This window comes from Tupaia chinensis, unplaced genomic scaffold (genome assembly GCF_000334495.1).
Source record: "Tupaia chinensis unplaced genomic scaffold, TupChi_1.0 Scaffold000081_1, whole genome shotgun sequence".
Classification (NCBI taxonomy): Eukaryota; Metazoa; Chordata; class Mammalia; order Scandentia; family Tupaiidae; genus Tupaia; species Tupaia belangeri.
This window is the reverse complement of record NW_006159542.1, coordinates 1,551,938-1,578,052: the sequence shown is the minus strand read 5'-3', so window position 1 is coordinate 1,578,052 and position 26,115 is coordinate 1,551,938. Positions and strand designations below refer to the sequence as shown.

The window sequence follows — 26,115 nt, the reverse complement described above, 5'->3', positions numbered from 1 at the left end:
CACGTCAGTGATTCTGCTGGCCTGTTCTTCCTCTTAACCTCCCAGAATAGTGCCTTATGGGATTTTACTTCTTGTCCTCTCATGCCCTCCATCCAGTGATTACCAAGTGCCATACTGGCCTACCAGGATTTTTCCCTGTTTCTTATGAATGAATGATTAAAGAAATGCCATTGACTTACATCTCACCAAAGATTTTTTTCATGCACAAAAGGGCCTATTTTTTTATGCTATAATGAGACTGAAATGTTTCCAAGAGGAGGCCTTTTATTTCCTCTCTGCAGGGAGTTCATCTCTGTCTTTGAAATAGTACATTTGCTGTTACTAGAGCTTCATGAAATTTTAGCATCCTCAGCTTTTTTTTTAGCATGAACTTGAAAAGTTTGGTTATGAGACTGTGGATTTGTGAGAAAGATGCCTTTGTGGTAAATCTTTTGATGTTCTCTCCAGGTTTCATCTATGGCTAGTTTTTAACCCTAGTCCAGTTCTGTAATTCCAATTAAACCTGGTAAGAGCCATGAAATATGTGCCTTAGCCAAACACAAAGGGCTATCGAATCATCTATTTTGTACAACCTGTATGCCTGATTTATTATTGTAAGAGTTGATATATGACTTAATCAATCAATCAAAGAGTTCAGTGCTATAAATCAGAAGATTTATCATCTAATTGAATATATAAAAAAGCTATAGTGCAAAACAGTGGAAGTGCCTGATTCAGTGCATAAATAAAAACTCAAGGAGAGAAAAATCAGTGGACTAAGAGCAATCAGCCAAAGTTTGAATTAATAGGTACAACTTAACCTGAGACTTAAATGTGGAAATTGACCAGCCTAGAAGGGAAAGCGGAGGTCCTGTCACAGAAGGCTGTAAGGTCAGGCTGAGTGACAGAAGTGGATAATGCAAATTGTATGTGCAGAATCATGGTTGCAGCAGGAAGCAGGGGCAAGTGTTAAATAAGTGCATGTACTTTTCCTCCTAGCTGTTTGCCAGTCTCCTTGCTTAAATGGTGGGAAATGTGTACGGCCAAACCGATGCCACTGCCTTTCAGCCTGGACAGGACATGACTGTTCCAGGTAAGTAGACCAAAAACTAATATTTCTCTACAACCTACAGAGTTCAAAATTTGAAGTAAGTTGTTTCACTAGTTACAAGGTATTTCTAGTTTGCATGTAAGTATCCTGCAGCCAAATCTATCTTTTATAAGGTATACTCTCTAAATCTGAACTAAAACCAGAGCTAAGAAATGGTAGTTCAGGATTTCCAAGAAAATGATGATATTGCAAAAAGAAAAGTTATGCCCACTCCTGCAGCACTTATACTAAAATTGGGACTATACAGAGATGAATATGGCCTGTGCTCAAGAATGACATCCAAATTTGTGAAGCAGTCCATATTTTTTCACAAGAAAAAAGAAAAATGGGTTAAATAATTCAAGAGTAAGCTGTGTTCTTGAACAGAGATTGCATCCTTCACATGCAAAGATGCAAAATAAATAAAAAACTCAATATACTTTATTGAAATCACAGTGCATATTTGAGTTCTTTATTATAATAAACACTAGTATTAAAGTCGACAAGAAATGTTTACAGTCAAATATCTTTATTTGGCACTCTAGTGTGTACATATTTCACTGACTATACATATTCATGTATTTATTGACGATAAAAATAGTATATAAAATAAAAAAGAAAAATATGTATAAATATAGTCATATACTTCACTGACAATATGAAATTGTATGTAAAAATAAGTTCTGTCCATCGGTTTCTCATTTCTGACAAGATAAATATACTTGAAAAAAAGATGCTCACAAAAATAAGTCAAAGGGAAAATAGTTCAATGATCACCTAAACCTTTTCAAAGTTCAGAAAATATCAGACATTGTACCATCCCCTGGATAAGTTCCTTTCAATATTTAGACATTTCTCTCACAAGTGTTACAATGTTAGAGTACTTTCAGCCCCATCTTAAGATCTCAATATATGACTTGGCATCACATCACTGAGATTTGTATTATGTACACTTACCCCTCCCCCAACTTATAGAAACCACTAAAACAAATAGGTATTCCTATACTCATTTTTAAAACTAAAATTCGGCCAACTAAAAACAATTCTTATTTTTCCATTTCTTTCTTTCTTTCTTTCTTTTAAAGATTTTTGCCAAAGGGAGCATACACTCATCAGAGAGATAGATAGTGAAAAGGAAAGTGAGAAATCACACACACACACACCCAAGGGGCATGACTGCACTGCATTCTCCTCTCCATTCTCCTCCTGAGATTTTTGGGCATGCACACACGTGTGCCCAGTGTGAGTTTCAAGCCACCAGGTCCAGGACTTGAACTGTAGATGGCCCTGTGGGGGTCCAGCACCTTAACCACCATGCCACCTGCTGGCCCATTTTCCATTTCTTATTATGTTACTTTTATTGAGATATCAAAGTCGACTTGTAAAAACAAAAAAGCAATTGAATTAAATACAAAAAAATTCTGTGTTGTGCCAGTGAATATCCTCATATCATCACCTCATGTCATCTCTGCAGACAAAGAAAACAACAGGGAAAAAAAAGAACCCTGAAAAGTAAATATGGAGTGGGATGGATATATTTTGAAGCTGCCAGGATTTAAACAATAGTTTTACCTGAGAGCAGAGATGAAGGAATTGAAGAAAACAAGGGCCAAAAGAAGGAAGGGAGGGAGGAGAAAACGAAACAAGGACTCAAAAAGAACAGAAAATACTTTCTTATAACTTTAGACTTTATATTTCAACCACTTCATCTTATAAATAAAGGAAACCCAGAATTTATATGGTTCCCCAGCATCAAAATTTCCTCATAGAAACTCTTTGTTGATCAGGAGACTGGTAGTTATTATCTTGTATGAAAATATTGTCTATTAATAAAATAGAATTGGGACCAACAGTTAGCATAATGGCTATGTCGCTGAACTCCCATGTAGTCGACCGCGGTTTGCATCCTGGACCCAGTAGCTTAAACTCACGCTGGGCGCGTGTGCGTGTGTGCCCAAGATCCCGAGAGGAGAATGGAGGAGAAGGGATTGGGGCGTGACCATCCCCCCCAGGGGGGGGTGATTTTTCACTTTCTGTCTCTCTGTCTCTCTCTCTCTGGCGAGCACACACGTCCTATAACAAAATTAATTAAAATAGAATCTATATTTTATACAAAATTTTGATATAGGAATCAAGAAAATATTATGGCAAGTTAAGCTTAGAGGTACATCCCACATTCATATAAGTGCTAACTGGCACTCAGAGGACCATGCAGATTCCCTTCTGTAATGGCTTCTTCTGGGAGATCCATATTGATTAGGACACTGTTGTTAAAATTGGAATTAGCTTAAGCTAAGAAAGGAACTTATCACAATAGAGGGACTTGGTGTGGTACCCAGGGACAAGGGAGTAGTCAAATATCAGGAGGACCGGAACCAAGGACCAGAACTGAGGACTTGAAAGCCACCTGAAGCCTCTCCACTTTCCCTTTCACCTCCTCACTCCAGGGTCTGCTTCTTCCTCTCTCTTGCTGCAGAGTGGCTTTCTCTGCTGTTCAGTTCACATGAAAGGACAGAACTGAACTCACTGCCCATGTCTTACATGTCATCATGCAAAGACATACTACACTGTCCCAGCCTAGAAGGACTCTAATTGGTCCAGATTGACTCAGGGGGCCAACAAGGGTCAATGAACAGTAGCACTGGGTTGACATATGCTATACTAACATGGAGGGTAATTTTGTCAAAACATCAGGCAAAGGGGAGGGGAGACACAATTTCCAGAAGACAAGAAGATGCAATATCACTCCCTAAAAACAGAAGCTTTTCTGAGATGTCAAAACAATTAAAAACTACACTTTTTTTTTCCTTCTGTCTCATGAGATTGAGTATCTTAAAGAGTATATGCCTAGTAACTTTGTACAAGTACAAAAATAGATGCTCAATAAATGCTAGTTGACAGCTGGAGACATTTTTTTGGCATTAAGTGGCAGGTGGTAGAGAAATGCCTTGTGGCAGCCATTAAACTCTTCAACCTGAATCTTCTCAACTGATGAAGAAGACTGACCCGGCCTTGCTCCCAGGTAGTTTAGTCCTTTCAGAAATGAATGATGTTTCCTCTGATCTCTGCACAGCTTCAGAAAACTTAGCCTAAGCAAATACCATAACTAAAAACCGTAGGTTGTTCATGGGCTAAGAAACCTTTAGATTCACGAGGTCCAAACCTCTCATGTTACAGGTAAGAGGATGGTCAGATGGAAAACTAGTGCCAATAAGAACTAAAACTCAGGTCTGCTGCTGCTCAGATCTCTTCCTAAGGTAGCAGCCGTTCACTAAGGCCCTTTCTCAAAGAGGAACCCCTCACCGCTACAGACAACATCACAGGTGTCTGAAACTTGCAGTTCCATTTTAATTGGTTTGTACAGAGCTGTTACCAAAAGATGCAATATCACTCGTGTTTCAGTTCAGTCTTTTCTCTTGACTCTCTCTCTCTCTCTTTTTTTTTTTTTCCTTTCTTTCCAGGAAAAGGAGGACTGGGTTTTAACCACCACACAACTCACTGGCTCTCTCAAAGCAGGATCATCTCTTCCTGGTAGCGCCTGGGCATCCTGGAATTTATGCAAAGAAAGTCCAACATGGTGCTGGATCTTGTTTAGTGAACTTGTTATTTGGGGGTTTTTATTTTGTGATATATTTTGTTATTCCTTGTGTCATACTTTCTTATGTTTCCATTTTTAAATATGCCTGTATTTTCTATATAAAAATTATATTAAATAGACGCTCTCCCACCCTCACAAAATGTACATACTCTGCTGTCTATCGGAAAAGCCCTCGGTTCACATTTTTATTCAGTTACATAGGATGGTTTTTTTTTCCAATTAAAATATATTTTGCTACTAAATACTACTTTGCTGGATATGAGAGGGCCGGGAAATAATAAAGAGGAGCCATGTTCTTTCAGCTGTGCCACTGATATAACACACAATCACGTGAAACACACCAAGATAGTTACCATAAAGAAGAGTCCTCCCTTCTAGTTCCACCTCCTTTCTAATACAGGGGTGGGGGATATTCAAAAGGTTCACGGAAATGCATATAATAAAAAAAAATCTCTGCGTGAATTTTAGTGGGTTGTTTTGCACCAAAATAAACCTGTGCTTCTATTTTTCCACTAACGTTTTGACGTCCCCTCATATGTCTACAAATAAAGATCTCCTTTTATCTAACCAGAGAGTAACTGTTGGGTAGAGTACTCTTTATATAAGAATTTTTCCCTGGTGCCAAGAGTAGGCTGGATCATTCTTTTTCCAACATTGAGAAAGCTGCAGGCATCAACTTAGTGTGTGGAGGAGAAGATGGCATGATGACCGTGGTTTACAAAGTAAAGTGTTCCCTTCCTTCTCACAGCTGAAATAAGAAAGGCAAGAACTAGATTAACAGCCTATTCTTGGAGCATAATTGCACAAGAAACAAAGGAGATAGAAAAGGGGAAGATGGAAAGGGAAGGAAAAGAACAGAGAGGAAAGATTCCCAGATCCAGGCTCCCAGTCCCATCTGCCCAAGGAAGCAGTCCCCACTGTTTGGCGTACCTCCATTACTGTGCCTATACCAGCATAAACACTTCCCCAGGCTTCAGAAAATAAAGCCAAACACTAGATTTTTGTCTTAAAATAGAAAAGGCACAGAAAACTTGCCTCTATCCTCCAGGAGAGCTTCCCACACACAGGATGCAGGATATGTTACAGCACTGGGGAGACACGCAGAAAGGAAGAAAAAGAGCTTGCTTCTTCTAGTGGTTCTCTTCACCACCCTTGGCTTCCCTCAGTTACCATCTCCTGACATTCAGTCTCGTCACGATCTCACATGCTTATGAGTTTGCCTTTTAATGAGTTTACTGTGTCAACTTCCAAACTGTGTTGATCTTTTATAATCATAAATATGTAAAATAAAGCTCACAATCTGAGTAATAAACAGAAAGATGGCACCAGAAAGTTTTAAGCTAGGGAAAGGCAGCGAAGACCACACTCAGTTCCTAAGTACCTACTAAATCAGTGTACTTTCTTAGAAGAATTTGTATTGAGTTACTTTGAATAGATGAAAGGTTTCTATTACAGCTGTTACACAGATACCATAAGGAACTAAAGAATCTTAGAGTGGGATTTAGAAATGCAAATCACAGAGTAATAATATTAAAGAACAAATGTTATTTTTAAATCTTCCATATAGTTACATTTACAGGTGAATTTTTCAGAGAGGAATCATTTTCTGTGTTATATGAACCATCCTGCAAACTGAAAAAGATAGTAAATTATATTTACAAAATATCACTCTGATGTAAAACTCTAACAAAGGTGAAAATAGACAACTATAGGGACCAGCAGATGGAGTCATAGTTACATTGCTGGACTCTCATGTAGTTGACCGTGGTTCAAGTCTCAGCCCCAGTGGCTTAAACTCATGCAGGGCGCCTATGTGTGTGTGTATGCCCAAGATCCCAAGAGGAGAACGAAGAAGAAGGGATTGCAGCATGGTCATGCCCCCTGGGGAGTGATTTCTTGCTTTCTGTCTTTCTGGTGACCGCACGTGCCCTATAGCAAAAACCTCTCTTAAGAAAAAAACAAAAAACAAACAAAAAAAACCCCCCCATTTTAAAAAAAAAAAAAAAAAAAAAAAACTATATAATTTAGCTTCCAAATCAATTATTGAAATGCCAGACACTGTACTAGGTGTTTTACAGACATTATTTCTTTGAATCTTACTGAGATTGTGTATTACTATTTCTGCTTTACAGACAGTGAAAATCTCTGAAAAGATAATTATCTAAAACAATGTGGTCATTAAATGCAAAGCCCAATGAAATTCAGCTCTGCTTTTCTGTGACACCACGCTTCCTACTGTACTGCTTCTGCACTTCTTTTTTTTTTTTTTTTTGGTTTGTTTTGTTTTGGCTATAGGGCATGTGCGCTCACCAGAGAGACAGAAACAGAGAGACAGAAAGCGAGAAATCACCCCCCAGGGGGGATGGCCACGCTGCAATCCCTTCTCCTCCATTCTCTTCTCGGGATCCTGGGCACACATGCATATGCGCCCAGCGTGAGTTTTAAGCCACTGGGTCTGGGAGTCGAACTGCAGTTGACTACATGGGAGTCCAGTGACATAGCCATTATGCTAACTGCTGGTCCCCTTGCACCTTTGATGTAGATACACTAACATTTAGCAAATACTTAGCAAAGTCTTTCTTTTTTTTAAGAGAGATTTTTGCTATAGGTAATGCATTTGCCTTTACCAGAGAGAAAGGGGGGCAGAAAGCGAGAAATCACCCCTCAATGGGGATGGCCACATCTCAATTCCATCTTCTCTATTCTCCTCTCAGGATTTTGGTCACACATGCCCACACACTCATCATGAGTTTTAAGCCACCAGATCTGGGATTCAAACCATGGTTGGCTTTGTTGGAGTCCAGTGACATAACTATTATGCCATCTGGTGGTCCCAGCAAAGTTAATTCAAAAAAAAAAAAATGCAGATGATATTTTCTAGTGATAAAATAGGACATGCATGGTAAAAGCAATAAACATACAGGAGACATTTGATAAAATTTAGCACAACATTCTATTTCTAAAAAAGGAAGTAAGGGTGTTTAGTCAACCTACTGAGGCATATCCGGTTCAAATCAACTATAATCAATCCTTTAGTGAACCATTAAATGCCTCACTTCAAAATTAGAAACAAAACAAAATAGCTATCATGTTCATTTTGAGCAATGTTTTGTGAGTTCTAGCCAAAGAAATCATACATAAAATAAATGGTATAAAGATGGGGAAATTGAGGACCCACAGTTAGCGTAATGGCTATGTCACTGAACTCACATTGTAGTCGACTGCGGTTTGAGTCCCGGACCCAGTGGCTTAAACTCATGCTGGGCGTGTGTGCGTGCATGCCCAAGATCCCGAGAGGAGAATGGAGAAGAAGGGTTGCTGCATGACCATCTCCCTGGGGGGTGATTTCTCGCTTTCCATCTGTCTCTCTCTGTCTTTCTGGCGGGCACACATGCCCTATAGCAAAAACCTCTTAAAAAAAAAGAAACTCACATGTACCTGAGAAAATTTTCAACCTCACAAACACAGTGTACAGATTCAAAAGTGAGAAGGCATTTTGCTTATCAGATTAGCAGTGACTTATTTTTAAAATTATTTTTAGTTGCTATTGGACATGTGCACTCATCAGAGAGGGAAGGTGAGGAAGCAAGCTGCCAGGTGCAGAACTCAAACCATTCATGTGGGAATGTGGGAGTCCAGCACCTTAACCATCAACCAATCATGCTTGTCCCAATGGTGATTATCTTTTAAGAGAGATTTTTTTATAGGGCCCATGCACTCGCCAGAGAGAGAAAGAAAGAGAAAGGGAGAACTCTTCCCCCAGTCAGTATGGCCAGGCTACAATCCCATTTCCTCATTGTGCATGCATGAGTTTCAAGCCACTGGTCTAGGACTCAATCGCAGCTGGTCATGTGGGAAGCCAGCACCTTAACCAATACGCCTCCTGCTGGCCCCCAGTGACTTATTTTTAATGTTCATAATGTTTGCGAATGTGGAATGAAATAGAAAGTTTTATATATTATCAGTGAGAATATAAATTAGTATAATAATTTCATTTTTTGCTTGTTTTATTTTTTCTAGCTTTCTTAGGTATAATTGACAAAAATTGCTTATTTCAAGTGTACAGTATGATTTGATTACATACATAATGAAATCACCATACTCAAACACATTCATCACCATAGTTACCATTTTGTATGGGTGGGGCAGAGGTGAAGATAATTAAGATCTGCTTTCTTAGCAAATTTCAAGTATGCAGTACAGTACTACTAACTATAGTCACCATGCTTACATTAGATCCCCCGAATTTATTATAACTGAAAATTTGTATTTTTTAACTAATATCTTTTCATTCCAACCAGCCCTAGCCCCTGGCATCCACCATTCTATTCTATTCTATTCTATTCTATTCTATTCTATTCTATTCTATTGGAGTTTCACTATATTAGATTCTGCATATAAATAAGATCACACAATACTTGTCTTTCTGTGTCTGGTTTATTTCATGTAGCATAAAATCCTTCAGGTTCATCCATGTTATTGCAAATGGCAGATTTTCTTTCTTTTTTGAGGGCTGAATAATATCCCGTGGGAGCCAGCAGGTGGTATAGTGATGAAGGTGCTGGACTCCCACATCTTCGACCATGGTTTGAGATGCAGTGGCTTGAAACTCACACCAGGTACATGTGTATTCATGCCTAAAATCTCTAGAGGAGAATGGAGGAGAAGGGATTGTGGCGTGACCATCTCCCCAGGGGGTGATTTCTTGCTTTCTATCTGTCTTTCTGGTGAGCACATATGTCCCATAGAGGGGAAAAAGTATTTTTATGTGCTTTGCTAATCTAAAGCCAGCTTTAGGCATAATAAAGTTCATTATAACACTATTATTTGCAAAAATATGAGCATGGACAAAATGTCCAACAATAAGGAATCCAAACTAAACTACCTTAAGCTACATTTATTGATTGCATATTACTCAGCCTTCGAAGATGATGTAATGACCTGAAAAATGTACACAGCATAAAGTTAAATGTGGGGGAGGGGGGCATCAGAGTACAAAATTTTCCATGCCCATTTGGTCAAAATTCTATAAAAAGTATGCATAATGATTATGAGAAGGAAAAAATACTCAGGATCACAGAATTGCAAATATTTAATTTGAATTCAGATTGGAATCAGTCTGATCCCAAATATGTGTGTGTATATATATATATATATATTTCACTATATTCACGCATTGCTTCCTCACTTTTGAATATCCATGCGGCAAACATAAAACAGTTAACAACAGGTCAAAAATCCAATAATTCATGACAATCCAATATAACAGATTTTTGCCACAAGAATGAATTAAGCAAAGTTATATCTACCTTATATCATAGGAATTTCAAGTATTAAAAGCCAAATGATCATTTCAATAGATGTAGGAAAATACTTGGGAAAAATTAATACCTATCCTTAAGAATCTCTAAAATTTAGACTAGAAAATGCTTTTCTACTATAGTGAAACTCTTCCTTTTCAAATTAATACCCATCATGTTCAATGCTCTGATGTAAGACACAATAGAATCTGACTAGCAAATTCTTTAAAGCTAGCAGTTAAGGTACACCACAGTCAAATAAATTTCAAGCTCCAGTGGCTTTGAAAAAAGAAAAAGGATGTGGCAAAACCAATCATGATCAAAAGGAAAAAAAAAAAAAAAAAAAACAGGTCAGCATGGTCTTCTATTTTCCTCTGTTATCTACAAGTTATTACAGGGCTTCATGTGTCACCATAACACAAAAGTTAACATCCGGGGACATTATTATACTATGACTTATGGTAGTAAAAACTTAGAAACAAATATCAACATTAAGGAATATTTGAAATACACTATGCATTCATAGGATTCACGTAGTCAAAGCTTATTGGTCAGCATGGTCTTCTATTTTCCTCTGTTATCTACAAGTTATTACAGGGCTTCATGTGTCACCATAACACAAAAGTTAACATCCGGGGACATTATTATACTATGACTTATGGTAGTAAAAACTTAGAAACAAATATCAACATTAAGGAATATTTGAAATACACTATGCATTCATAGGATTCACGTAGTCAAAGCTTATTTTAATGATGTTAGGAAAATGGTAAATATAAAAAGAACTTTAAATGACCCCCATTTTGTAAGAATGGGGAAAAAAATCATTGAAACTAAATCTATGATATAAATCATAGTTATATCTATGTGGTCAAGTTACAGATCATTTTTTCTGTCTTTACAATTTCTAAATATTGCAGATTCATTGGTTCAGAAAATAAATGTTATTCAGAGTTCAGATTTGAGGCCACATGGGGCACAGCTGGTAACGCATGGGAAAGGTCCTGGGTTTGCCTCCTGGGACCTCCCTGAACACGCCAGGTATATGCACATGTATTCTCAGTCCTGGCTGGGAGTGAATCCAGCTGGTGGTGCTTCACTCTCTCTTTCTCTCTGAAATAAATAAACTTCTTAAAAAGTTCAGATTATGGGGATCAACAGAGAGTGCAGAGGTTATGTCGCTGGACTCCCACATGGCCAACCACTGTTTAAGTCCCAGACCTAGGGGCTTAAAACTCATGCCAGGCGTGTGTGTGTGCACGCACACCCAAGATCCCAGGGGGAGAGTAGAGGTGAAGGGATTGTGGTGTGGCCATCCCCCATGGGGGGTGATTTCTCACTTTTCCTCTCACTGTGTCTACCTCTCTCTTCCCAATGAGCACATGCTCCCTAAGGGAAAATAAAACCTTTTTTAAAAAAGCAGATTATGGCCAGCCTGTGGTGTGGTGATTAAGGCAGCTAGATCCTACATGACCAATAGTGAGGTTCAAGCCCTGAACCTGTAGCTTGAAAACACATGTCTGGTACACATGTATGTGAACCCAAAATGGAGAAGGGATTTCAATGTGGCCATCCTTCTTGGGGTAGGGGAGGTAAGAGGGTACTTTCTCACTTTCCTTCTCTCACTCTTTCCAGCAAGCATACATGCCCTATAGCAGAAAATTAACCAAAAAAAGTTTTGATAATATGAAAGTATGTCCGTCTCTGGCAGGGACTAGCCTATGGGCAGCCTCAGAGCACACAGTGATGATTTCAGAGCCCAGCAAGGAGCTGTGGTCAGTTACGATCTCTACAGTTGAAGGTCTGAGAGCAAGATTCTCATAGCAGCCTCAATAGCTCAGAAGAGATAGGAAGGATTATTCTATCAGGTCATTGGGAAAGTTCTGACATATTTTTTCATGTAAAAATGCATCATGACTTTCCCAACAGCCCAATACAAGCTGTGCTTCAACAATTACTTGGAAAAATGAAATCAGTTTATGCCCACACCTCTCACCACTTCACAAAGTCATTCCAGTTAGATTAATGAGTTAAATGTAAAGATTCAAGCTATAAATGTTAGAAAACATATAGAAGACTAAATACTAATCTCTGGGGGAAAAAAAGACACTTAAGCTTAAAAAGAACCCATGAGGTTTATCCACAGTGTAGTATTGATATCTCATTCTTTTTTATGGCTGAATATTTCCTGGAATGGACACACACCATTTTGTTCACTCATTTAATGAACTTTTGAATGAAGAGTCTTGAAAACACTACACTAAAAGAAAGAAATCAGACATGAAAGCCCACATTCCGTACGATTTTGTTTATATGAAATGTCCTGAGGAAGCAAATCTATAGACAGAAGACATGTAGGGAGAAAAGAAGGAATGACTACTAATAATTATAAGATCGTTGGGGGGAGTGCAATGTTATGCACTTCGATAGCCGTAATGGTTGCAAAACCTTGTAACTATACTAAAACCTATTCAATTGCATACTTTAAAGTAATTTTTTTGAGAGGTTTTCGCTATAGGGTGCATGCGCTTGCCAGACAGACAGAGAGAGACATAGAGACAGAAAGTGAGAAATCACCCCCCAGGGGGGATGGTCACGCTGCAATCCCTTCTCCTCCATTCTCCTTCTGGAATCTTGGGCACGCACACACACACACACACACACGCCAGGCATGAGTTTTAAGCCACCAGGTCCGGGACGCAAACCGCGGTCGACTACGTGGGAGTCCAGCGACATAGCCATTACGCTAACTGCTGGTCCCAACATACTTTAAAAGTAATTTTGATATAAGAGATTTCAATGACCCACAAAAGAAACAAATCTATTTAACTACGAAAATCTGGAAACTTGGCTCAACTGTGGTAGCACATGCTATACACTGCTGCTTGGCTGGCTGAGGCCACATGGGAGCCTGGGTTTGATTTTAATCACACCCTAAAAACCTAGGCGGGAGGCACTTGCCTGTGGTCCGATCTACTCAGGAGGCTGAGGAAGGAGGATCACTATCATAATGACACCGTGTCTGACACACACAAACACACACTGTGGAAACCTCTCTCACAAGTAAAAATAAATAAATAAGAAGTTGAGTCTTAAAACCAAGCAAAAGTATACTTGAGAAAATAGTAAGATGTTAAGATATTATGATTTAGTAAACACCGATAAGAAAATATTTTGTTTTGGGTAGAAATATGAACAGGCAATTTACTAAAGTAGAAATGCCTATAGAATACAAGCAATTTCCCAAACAAATACAATGTGAATTAGGCCCAGGCCAGTGGCAGAGTCAGCAGTAGCAAACTGAACTACAGCGCTGGAAGCCATATGGCCAACAGCTGGTTCAGAACCCTGAGTCGGCCAGAAAACATTGGGGCACATGTACGCATGCCCAAGAGTCTGACAGCTGAAGGGCTGGAGAAAGGGGACAGTGGCATGGTCAGACTCTGTAAGGAGTGCTTCTCTCTCTCTCTCTCTCTAGTGCACACACACACATGCTCTCTACGTGAATAAACACTTTAAAATGTACGAATTAAAATTATCTAAATGTTTGCCTTTCAAGTTGGTAAAGTTTTGGTGGTGGTGATGTTAGTTTATTTTAATGATAATACACAGTTGACTATTTGATAAAATCATTCTCTTGAACCTCTGTAGGGAATGGAAACTAGTAGTACCTTTCTTCAAAATAATTGGCAATGTGTATCATAAACCTTGAGGATGCATATATTTCAGTTCAGTAATCCCTTGCCTGAGAAGTAATCCCATAAAACAGTCTTAGAGGCAAATATTTATGCACAAAAATAATTATTATAGCATTGTGAATATTATCTAAAATCAGCATCAATGTATGAGACTTAAAAACCTAGAATTGGTCATGTAATTTATGATATATGTATGGAATTAAATAGTATGAAGCCATTAAATATCACACTTATAAAGAGTTTTAATGATATGGAAAAATAATTGATAGCATAAAATCTTCAGTGGAAAACAATATAAAAGATGTTTCTAATATGTTCTCAATTGTTTAGAATATACATAGACAATCTACATGGAAAGAAAATAGCCAAATGTTGTCAGTAATGATTTTCCTAGGTCTTGGGACTTTAGGTGATTTTTTTTTTTATTTCTTATACAAACTTTCCCTTTATTTCTGATTTATTTTCACTGAAGATCTATTATATGTATATTCATAAATCTTCATCGTCATAAAAATTAATGGAAGTCAAAGCTCCACAAAAATGCTTTTATATATATGTACATACATATGTATATATATATATATATATATATACACACATATATACATATAAACCTTCTGTGTACTAATTTTGTGCAAGTTTAAAGCCCTTGTCTATACAGTTTTTCTGAAACACTACTTCAGCAATCTTTAGAGAAAAGTTCAGATCAAGACGCTTATTAGTTTAATGAAAAAACACAAGCTGTTGCCAAGAGGAAATATCAATACATTCCAAGCTACTATGTTCTTAAGAGGAAAATATGAGCTAATGATCAAATTAAAGACTTCAACGAATCAATTATTAAAACTATCCATGTATTTTTACAGTGTATTCTCGTGTTTTATGGGTTCTCCAGGTGAATGCAAGAGACAGACCCTTAGCAATATCTCAAATTTACCGAGTTACATCAGAATGACTTTCCCATGCTTCCTTAACAACCAACATAGTAACCGCATTACTCCTTTTTTTGAAGGGATCATAGAGGATTACTCATGCCTTAAGGTCAAACACTGACCTTAGGGCAGTGACAACAACTTCAGACTTTCTTTCCCTCCCCCTACTATCTTCTAAACCACCCATTCAAGGTAACCTGGGTGCAGAGCGCAGATGTAGATGGAATCTAAAAAAATGGACTGTTTGAAAATGACAAAAAGGTGCAAACGTACTGTACTCACAGGTTCCCAGTTGTAGTCATCAGCAGGCAAAAACCTTGTAAAATATATGATCCTGGGTGGGATATTTCTGACACACAAAAATATAGACTATTTGGGTGTCTGTAAGAGTTACTGTACAGATTGCTGCCCCCTTCTCTCCCTAAGAAACGCTGGTCACACCCACTCCTCATAGAAACCATTTTCAGTGAGTTCACTCCACCCTCATAAGTCCCAACCTGTCTAATTACACGCCTGATCCTCACCCTTCTGAATCATGAAGATTCCTCCTTTCATTATGTCCACTGGGTCCTTTTACTTTCCCACCAGAGTGTTCAAACTAGTTTTTGTTTCTGTAAGTTAAACAGTATCCTATCAACTGACAAGCTAGAAAAACCTGAAAGAATGGATTAAGGTAAAGATCACAAAAAAGTAGCAAAAGCTACTTGTGTGCATTTTCTCAATTATAACACATTCTTCAAAAGAGCTCTCTCTGCTGATCTATGAAACAGGTAGTCAAAGGGGAAATACTTCCAAAGTCTTTTTTCAGGCACTATAGTTTGTATTCTACTTTGTACTTTAAGATGTATTTTCACCTATACTGCCTTATAAAGAAATGAGAACGAGAAGCCATGTGGGGTCTGGGTGGTGATGCAGTGGTAAGATGCTCTTCTAGCCTGACCCAGATGAAAAGGTTCCAGGTTTCCATCCAGAGACTCCCTGAATATGCTGGATACACACATGCCCATAATTCAGGCCTGACTGAAGCTAGGGATGGATCATGGCATCAAGACTTTGTTGGGGGTTCTCCATCTCTGTCTCTGTCTCTATCTCTTTCTCCCTGTCTCACTCATGGGAGAAATAAAGTTTTCTTTTTAAAAAGTCATATGATGAACCTCTCAAAAAAAAAAAAAAAAAGTCATGTGATGCCTAACATGTAGCAATGGCTAAATCAATGTTAGTGACTCTGTTTCCGCTCAGTCCTTCCTCCACCTGGCTCAGCTAATTCTATAAAGCTCCCTCTTTACTTTTAAAAAAGCAGCAGTGCAGAAAAGAAATATCTACAATATCTGGATATTACAGCCCAGCACCTGAAGCCCAAGGCTGGGGCTCAGAGTCAGTCATGGCACCCTTTCCAGAGAATAAGCCCTAGCTAGACTATGGTCATGGCATCTTCAACCCCATGGAAGCTTTTAACTATGGTAGTTTGTTATTACAGCTTATGTTTCTGATGTTTGCAGAGGAAAATGTTCCTAATCACAAAGCAGCTATGGTTTATGTGAAAGTCCCACCAAATAACTTCAGGCTATGTTTAAAGCACAGCCCACAATGTTCCATAAGTCATAACTGGAACACTTAGAAGCCCTCATGATGAATGGCCTTCCGTTCTCCGAATATGCCATGTTCTCGTCGTAAGGCCTTTCAACACATTATTTCCTTTATCTACAGCACCTTCCTCTACTCCCAGGTCTCACCTAATCCCAACACCATGATTCCCATCCTGTTCTTTCTACCATTTGATCTTGAGTTCGCAGATGCTGTTGACTTTGTTCTAAAGCTGCCACTCCCACCCACACCCCAAGGTTAACTTATATAGGACAGTGAGAGAGAAAACTCTGCCCATTCCATCCTGTTGTTCCTTCTAGTCAACAAGGCTAATGAGTAGGACAGACAAACCAATGTGGATATCCAACTGAACAGGGGTCTTCAAAAAGTACATGCATAGAGCCAACAGGTGTCTTGGTGGTTAAGGCACTAGATTCCACATGGCCAACTGTACAGTTCAAGTCCCAGATCTGGCAGTTTGAAAAACAGTCTGGGCATGTGTGCCCAAAATCTCAAGGAAAGAATGGAGAAGAGGAGACTGTGGCATGGTCATCCTCCTTCTCTCTCAGTGAGTGAGTGAGTGAGCTCACCCTATGGCAAAAATCTAAGAAAGAAAGAAAAAGTATGCATAGATTTCAAAAAATTTTTGCACCAAAATATACTTGTGCCTTAATTCTGGTGTTCCATAAGCTGTTTGATGTACCCTCATAGAACATACACACACACACACACGTGTATGTGTGTGTAATATACTGAATTCAAAAGGAGAAGCAGCTATGGGTCAAATGTATCCAGAAGCCCTCTTACACACACACTTTTTATCTCTAGCAAGATAGTTTAAGACCTTGATGTAGAACCACTTCCTGGCTTGCTACACTATAGCCTTGAGCAAACCTAAAAATACAGAAATGAGACCTAGGAATCTATAACCATGGTACAGCAAGAACACACTTACATATTAATAGGGTAAATTTTTGAATGCTAAAATGCCTCCAACAAGCTTGAAAGATAAAACAGGTAGCAGGTTCTGGTTGACTGCTCATTCTATGCAGGCTGCCGAGATCAACCAACTTTGATAACCTTACCAAGTAGGAGAGAGGCAATAGGGAGGCACACCCATTCATTTTTTCTTGATCTCATGCATGTCTTTATGCTAGTATTTTGCTAGTTCTATAGTAAATTGGAGTGAAAAACAAGCAGAACAAGTCTTTGTGGCTCATTCCAGCTGAACTTCTGATCTACCTTCACAAACCCTTTGTAAACCACACCCAAGAGCTTTCCCACAGGTGGAAGTTGGCTAGACCACAGGTAGATCTTCTTCATACTATACTTCCTTGATATGCTTTAGATTTCATTAAAGTTTTAATACTAACCCTATGATTTTGGAGTCCAGTACCAAGACAATTAAGAGTGAAGTACACACAGGACAAACAAGAATGGGATTCTTAACTCTATAGATTCTGATTGTTGTTTCTTGTACTTAAAAAAAAAATTGCAAATATCACTATCAGGTCTCTGTTTTAATTTCACCTTCTGCTATAGGCTACACTTGAATTCACTAACTTCCTTCTGTTGCCTTTCCCTCCTCCTATATTGTAGACCTCTGTTATGGTTTGGCTGTGTCCCCCAAAGTTCACATGTTGGAAACTTGGTCCCAATGCAGTGGGGTTGGAGGTGGGATCTAGTGGGAGGTGTTTGAATCATGGGAGTATCACCTTCATGAATGGATTAATGTCATTATCACCAGAATGAGATAGTTATCACAAAAGCAGATTCCTATAAAAGGATGAGTTAGGCCCCCTTTGTTTGAGTTTGGCCTCTCTCTGCCCTTCCTTCAGATGATAGAGCAAGAAGGTCCTTGACAGATATGATCCTGGAGTTCCTGCCTCCAGAACTGTGATCCCATGAGCCAATACATTTCTGTTCATTGTAAATTACCCAGTCTGGCATTCTGTTACAGCATTATGAGTGGGCTAAGTCAGCACTCCTTCTAATTATTCCCTGACCATTAGCTGCTCCTCCACTATCGTTATCAGGTTAGCCCACAGTAGACATTTACGATTCACGTGCCTCCCTTCCTCCCTTCCTTCTTGAAGACAAGCATTTCCTGTACTTTTTTTTTCATTTGCTATAGAGCATGTGTGGTCACTGGAGGGAGACAGAGAGAGATAGAGAGAAAAAGAGAAAGAGAAATTACCCCACCCCCCGCTAAGAAAGATGACCACACCACAATCCTTTCTCCTCTATTCTTCTCTTGGGATTTTGAGAATGCACACACACACTCACAATGTGTTTTCTGGGACTCAAACTGCACAGTTTGCCATAATCCAGCTGCCTTAATTACCACGCCATCTGGCTGGTTGAGCATTATACCTGTTTCATCGATGTATTCTTGGAAACACTTAGTATGTAATTAAAGCTGAGGAAAGAATAAAAGAATAGTTACAGAGATAACTTTCATACAACTTAACAAAAGGCATTTAGGGTAGTTCCCAGGTATATAGTATTGAGGAAATATAATTAATTTTAATATATATATATATATATATATGGAGAGAGAGAGATACACACACACACACACACACACACACACACACATACACATATATCTATATCTATATATACAGGGCTCTCAGGAAAGTCATGATGCATTGTTGCATAGAAAAATACACCATGACTGTCCCGATGACCTAATATATCACACACACACACACAAGTGTATATAAATCTTTCTCAGAGGAAAACAATCTAATTTTTCATTTCTGTTTTGTAATTTGCTTTTCAAAATCAAAGGCAGAAGAAATCTGTCTTTTATGATAGTAATCTCAAAGGCTGGATTGGTTCAGAGGTTGCTGAAAAGAGATTAGCACATAACTACCTAATGGTATACTGAAGAGGTTTAGCAGTGAGAGGGACAAATGACTTTGATGAAAGAACAAAAGGGAAATGGCATTCAGAAGTCACTTTCTCAGCCATCCTATGCAACATGACTGTCAAGTGCTCAGCGTTTGTGGGCTTTCGCAGCCCCCCTCCTCAGCAGTATGACCTTTGACATGTGCTGTTCCACTTCCATTATTGCCGGTGTTCATTTGTCAATCTACTTACTTGGTGGCTTTAACCTTGTAAATAAAGTTATGCTCTTAATGTGTAGGCAGTAAACTGTTCATTTCATTTATTTTCTAACAATATAACTTATTTATCAGAAAGATATTGTATCTTTGCAAATATAGCCAGAATGCAACTGAAAGGAAAACTATTCACCTCTATTCTTTACAAAAGAAGTAAAAGTTCTTCTATTAAAATCATGTTTATTAACTGGAAAAAGATGAACAGTCTGGGTATAAGATAAATGTGTATAACTACTGTTGATGTCATTGGTTGGCATAATGGTATTGTAATTATTCTTTTAAAGATCTTATATATTAGATAATTGTACTTGAAGAATTTACTAATGAAATGATATGAATGTTTGAATTTGCTTTTAAATATCCCAGAAAACAAAACAAAAACAAAAACAAAAAAGGAAAGGTGTTAGAGAAGGGGAATAAGGTGAGTTTACCTAAAGCAAGAACAGCAAAATGTTGATGATGGCTAAAGCTCAGTGACAGATATGTGAGGGTTCGTCATATTATCCTCTCTCTCCATGTTTGTGTTTGTTTGAAAGTTTTCACAACCAAAAAATCTGTTGAAATCACATATATTGACTTTGAGACAATGAACCTTGTGTTTGATATTCATGAACCGTGGAGTAAATACCTTTCTATTCAATCCACAGATTAAAAAAAAAAAAAAAAAAAAGCCAGGTATCTAGGAAACCCATGGTCTGAAATTACAGAACGATAAGATATGTCCTTTCTAGTCCATTTTGTTGCTAGAAAACAAAATACTTGAAATTGGGTGATTTATAAAAATAGAGATTTATTCAGCTTGCGTTTGAGGGTCTAAGATCCAGGGTCACATCTCGTGGAGGTCTTGCAGAGCCCTGAAGCATCACATCACAAGGACAAGAGCAGAAGGGAGAGTCTGTACCCATCAGTGTCTCTGCCTGTCTCATTTCTCCTCCTTATATACCCACCAGGATTTAATTATGGGGGGCCCACCTAGATTATTTTCATCCTAATCTCCTGTTAAATGCCCATCTTTCAACGCTGTATCAGATTAAATTTTCATCCTCTTAATCTGTCATAAGAAAATCTCAAGACATGAATTTGGGGGTGGGGGACATTCAAAACCACAGACAAGGGCTAACCCCACTGTATGGTGGTTAAGCATTCTGCATCGGGAGCCAGAACCCACATGGCTGACCACAGTTAGAGTCCTGGCCTCCCATGGCATGAAAAATATGCTAGTCTTTGTATATATGTGCCCCAAATCCTGACTGGAACAAGAAACAGTGAAAAGGGATTGCTGCGCGACCATGCCCCACAGGAGCGCTCTCTCTCTCATGCACACATAAACTCACACACTCTCTAGGCAATTAAAAAGAAATAAAACAAAACCATAGTACTGACTCAATCTCATGCTCAGATTTCTTATTAATATAAAGATCCTTGAACTTAATTGTTTCATCCTTTGGTCTCCATTGCACTTTGTACACATCTCTATTAAAGCACAATTCTCTTTATATCATGGATAGATTATGCATCTGAATCTCTTTAATAGCAAAGTGTCTTTCTTATTTATGGGTACAGCCATTAAAAGCATAGTCTCTGGAATTCAAATATCCACATTCAAATCCTGGCCCCTCCCCTTAACAGTCACATGCCTTGGCCAACACTCTTGTCCAAACACCTCATTCTTCTCATCTGTATAATGGAAGCAGTAATGGGGTCTAATGGGGCCTACTCCTCTTGTTGTTGTAAGGATTAAGGGATCTCACAAATAATACATACTCACATAATTTATGAAACCATTCCATTTCTTTTTTTTTTTCAGTTATACGCATTTCCTGGTGAGTCCTGTTGCCACGCTAATAGTCCACAGGATTGTAATCCCAGCTCTCATATTTGCTAACTCAATATTCTGTTCATTCAACTAAGCTAGATGAATGGAAAATTCACAGTACTGAAAACAGCCCTTTAGAACAAAGAATAGGTAATGTTATCGAGCCCCGAAGTGGCATTGTTGATATTATCTGGGAAATGAGAGAGTCAGTGAGTTTTATAGATTTGTTCCTCAATATCCCTAACTCTTCCACTAACAAAGGGAAATTTTGAGATATGTTCACTGCTAAACTCTTAGAACTGGAGTTGAAGCATACTCTTATCCTTGGCCTGCTGTCCACACTATCAATTTGCCAACACAATCTATTTTCCTATAACCTACCCACCTGGTGTCCCTGCTACCAATATAATATACCAAGCAGCACCCCTCACTTAATTTTATAGGCTTTTTCTTGGAGAGAAATATTTTTGTTATAAAGTGCATGCAGTCACCAGAGAGATAGAGAGAGAAAGTGAAAAATCACCCCCCAGGGAGGATAGTCATGCCACAATCCATTCTCATTCTCCTCTTGGAATTTTGGGAATGCATACACATGCTTGGCATGAGTTTCAAGCTGCCAGGTCTGGGACCTGAACCATGATCAGCTCTGTGGAAGTCCAGCACATGCACAAGGCATGTGTGCTTGCATACCCAAAATTCCAAGAGGAAAGTGGAAGAGAAAGGATTGCTGCATGGCCATATTCCTTGGGGGGGTGATTTCTTGCTTTCTGTCTTTCTCTGTTGCTCTGGCAAGTACATGTTCCCTATAGCAAAGATCTCTCTTTAAAAAATAAATAAGATGTTCAGGATTAATAAAGTCTTTTCCAGAGTCATCTCAACATATCCTCAGATACAGCATTGTCTAGGTAGCAGTTCAAGTTAGACTTAAACATAAACTGCAGTATTCAACAGAATTAAACTGTTTAACATGTTCCGTCCATCAAAAATAATTTCTTTTCACATTTTAATAATTACTGATCCAGACTAGAAGTATTTTCTGTGAAAAGTCTTATCAAGTCTGTACAGGACTGTGACCTTGAAACTCAGTTTCTTTTTTTTGGAGCCTTTTTTTTTAACTGGAGGGTGCATGTGCTCTCCAGAGAGACAGAAAGCGAGATAACACCTTCCAGGTGGGATGCCCATGCCACAATCCTCCTCCTTTCTCCTCTTGGGATTTTGGGCACACATGTACATGTGCCCAGCATGAGTTTCAAGGTGCCAGCTCTGGAACTCAAACCACAGTTGAGTATATTGGAGTCCAGCGCCATAACCACTACACCACCTACTGGCTTTGAAACCCTGGTATTTCTAATAAAAAATAAACACCAAGATAAGAGGAAAACACAACACATGAGTTCTTTGAAACACTGAACTTTGATGTGAGGAAGGCTCTTTCCTAAGTATCATTGTTTTTTTTTTGTGTGAGTCATTATTGAATGCCAACCCAGATACAACACCCCCCCACTACACACACACACACCCCCACTACACACACACACACACACACACACTACACACACACACACACACTACACACACACACACACACACACACACACACTGTTGGTTTGTTGCTCTGGCAAGTACATGTTCCCTATAGCAAAGATCTCTCTTTAAAAAATAAATAAGATGTTCAGGATTAATAAAGTCTTTTCCAGAGTCATCTCAACATATCCTCAGATACAGCATTGTCTAGGTAGCAGTTCAAGTTAGACTTAAACATAAACTGCAGTATTCAACAGAATTAAACTGTTTAACATGTTCCGTCCATCAAAAATAATTTCTTTTCACATTTTAATAATTACTGATCCAGACTAGAAGTATTTTCTGTGAAAAGTCTTATCAAGTCTGTACAGGACTGTGACCTTGAAACTCAGTTTCTTTTTTTTGGAGCCTTTTTTTTTAACTGGAGGGTGCATGTGCTCTCCAGAGAGACAGAAAGCGAGATAACACCTTCCAGGTGGGATGCCCATGCCACAATCCTCCTCCTTTCTCCTCTTGGGATTTTGGGCACACATGTACATGTGCCCAGCATGAGTTTCAAGGTGCCAGCTCTGGAACTCAAACCACAGTTGAGTATATTGGAGTCCAGCGCCATAACCACTACACCACCTACTGGCTTTGAAACCCTGGTATTTCTAATAAAAAATAAACACCAAGATAAGAGGAAAACACAACACATGAGTTCTTTGAAACACTGAACTTTGATGTGAGGAAGGCTCTTTCCTAAGTATCATTGTTTTTTTTTTGTGTGAGTCATTATTGAATGCCAACCCAGATACAACACCCCCCCACTACACACACACACACCCCCACAAACTACACACACACACACACACTACACACACACACACACACACACACACACACTGTTGGTTTCCCTAATAGCTAAGTGAAGAATATTGGGGGGAAAAAAAGAGTTGGCTTGATCCAGATTCTTTCCCCCTAAGATGTCTCTTATAATGCAGTCATTCCTTTTCACACCCTTAGCCACCGTCTCCACCCACCGTCAGCCTTGTCATCCAGCTCCCTGGTGATTCACATCCATTTCACTGGAGGCTGTCTTTGTTGGCAGCACTCTCTAGACTACACCCTACACGGCTACATTGTCTTCTTATTGCTAATATGATACTTTTCCCTTTTCTCCTGATATGATGACCTTTAGCTCTTGGATAGTGCAACCCTCTGCAATGTTGTAACTGGAAGGAGAAAGGGCCTTAGTAAAGTTTTGAGATCTTTAGGAACAGAGTCTCTCCTGAGGTTTTTAAAATGAGGTTTTCAGGTTTTAAAAATGAGGCGTGATGCCAGCAGATGACATAGGGGTTATTGCTGGACTTCCACATGGCTGACCATGGTTCTAGTCCTAGACTTGGTGACTTCAAAATCATGCCAGGCATGTATATGCGTGCATCCCCTAGATCCTGGGAGGGGGTCAGAGGAGAAGAGATTGCAGTGTGGCCATCCCCCATGGGAGGTGATTACTCACTTTTCCTCTCACTGTCTCTGTCTCTCTCTCTGGTGAGAGCACATCCTGTAAGGCAAAAACCTCTGAAAAGAAAAATGAGAGTTGGAGAGTGATTTTTCTACTCTCTTGCTAGGAAGAGAGGACTGGAAAAAGGACTGGAAGTAGCACTAAGGTTCTATTCTCTATTCTCTCTCTGACACCATCATTGCTACTTCCAGTCCTTCTTCCAGATCCAGAGAAGATTAAATATTTTTCTGTCTCAATTTAAGACAATAAAATTTTAAAAATTTTTTAGAAGTTTTTGCTATAGGGCGCGTGCGCTCGCCAGAAAGAGAGAGAGAGAGATAGAAAGCGAGAAATCACCCCCTAGGGGGGATGGCCATACCACGATCCCTTCTCCTCCATTCTCCTTTTGGTATCTAGGACACACACGTACACGCACCTGGCGTGAGTTTAAGCCACCGGGTCCAGGACTCGAATCACGGTCAACTACATGGGAGTCCAGCAACATAGTCATTACATTAACTGCTGGTCCCTAAATGTCCCTTCTTTCATCCTCCCCACTTCCTTTCAACATTTCTTCTCTTCTGAAAGTCCCCACCTCTCTTTGGCTCTGGTTCCTTGACATGAGACATCCCTGGAATACATGCTGTGAAGTTACTTTCAACATTGTTGCTGCCTTTCCCCTCCAGGAATCCATGCCCTGCACTTGTCCTGGGCCCAACACACCAGCCTATGGCACACTGCTAGGAGCGAGCATCCTTTCCCCACATACCCGCTGTTGCAACTTTCTCGTGTGATGATCACTGAGGAGATGTGCTCGCATCCCCAACATTTTACAAAGATTGCATGCGGAGTCCAGTTCTCCTGAGATAAAATTCTGCAGAGCAGGCTGGCAGATTCTGTTTTGAAACTCTGCGCCCTAGTCTTCTCTCTGCTCCCAGTGACTCCTAACCTGCTTCCATACTCCCCTCAATTAGCTAGTTTCAATACAAACTTGTGGGAAACAGCAGGTGGCACAGTGGTTACAGCACTGGACTCCCACATGTCCAACCACAGATCGAGTCCCAGACTTGGGACTTGAAAATCACTTCGGGCAAGTGTGTATGTGTGCCCAAAATCCCAGGAGGAGAATGGAGAAGAAGGGATCGTGGCATGGCCATCCCCCCTGAGAGGTGAGTTCTCACTTTCCCTCTCACCATCTGTTTTTCTCCAGCAAGTGCACATGCCCTATGAAAAACAAAAAACAAAAACAAAACAAAACAAAACAAAAAACATTAAAAATAAATAAGTCATTGTGTTTTATTCTGAAGCTTTCAATTGTTTGAAATTGGTAATACAGACTCTTAGCACTGTCTGCATTGGCTTTGCTCTGTGCTTTGTCTTTATCTCTTGTGAGAGGAGGACAGAGGGGAGAAAGAAAGGGAAGTCTCTGGGGAAGGAATAGAGGGAGAGGCATACAGTAGGTCTGATGAAGCACGAAAAAGTTTCTAAGTGATGAGGCTGGGTAATTAGCTGTCAACCGCAGTGCTAGGGCAGGCTCCTATGAGGGTTTTGGCCTAGAATTTACTCCTGTTGGGCCAGCTAGGAACCACAGACCATGCGTCTTTCCCACATCCTCCAGCACACATGGCACACTCTGATAGAGTTCTCAAATTAGTTCATAGCACCTGTCCCAAGGAGCATCATTCAAAAGAATGACAGAGGCCAAGGTCTAGGGAGTCACCAGTGACTGAGCTAAATACCTGATCATCCAGAGCTTCTAGAAAACGGACTTGCATTTACTAAAATCCACCTCTCCTTTGCACTACACACTCTTTATTTGCCGCATCCATATACAAAAAGCATAGTTTGGGACCTCCCCTAAAAAAGAGAGAAGGTAGTCTCAGCAGCTGTGTGCTCCACACCCTCTACTTGAGCCGCTTTTCTTCTATCGCAAAATAGCATTGCAAAATCAAGAAGAGGATGTTTCCCAAGCGAGCCAAG

At 39.4% G+C, this 26,115-nt stretch overlaps 1 protein-coding gene and 1 non-coding gene across 2 annotated transcripts in view; both read left to right on the top strand.

The window, feature by feature from the left end:
* Positions 1 to 5,258, top strand: part of SVEP1 (sushi, von Willebrand factor type A, EGF and pentraxin domain containing 1) — a 233,157-nt gene extending 227,899 nt beyond the window's left edge. The window contains 2 exon segments of the mRNA XM_006142717.3: positions 979 to 1,072; positions 4,531 to 5,258. Coding sequence (XP_006142779.1) covers positions 979 to 1,072; positions 4,531 to 4,552 — 116 coding nt within the window. The 3' untranslated portion in view covers positions 4,553 to 5,258.
* LOC114006772 (U6 spliceosomal RNA) lies at positions 1,294 to 1,397 on the top strand. Its single transcript, XR_003548455.1, has one exon. It is a non-coding gene; the product is annotated as a U6 spliceosomal RNA (small nuclear RNA).
* Positions 5,259 to 26,115: the final 20,857 nt, after the last annotated feature.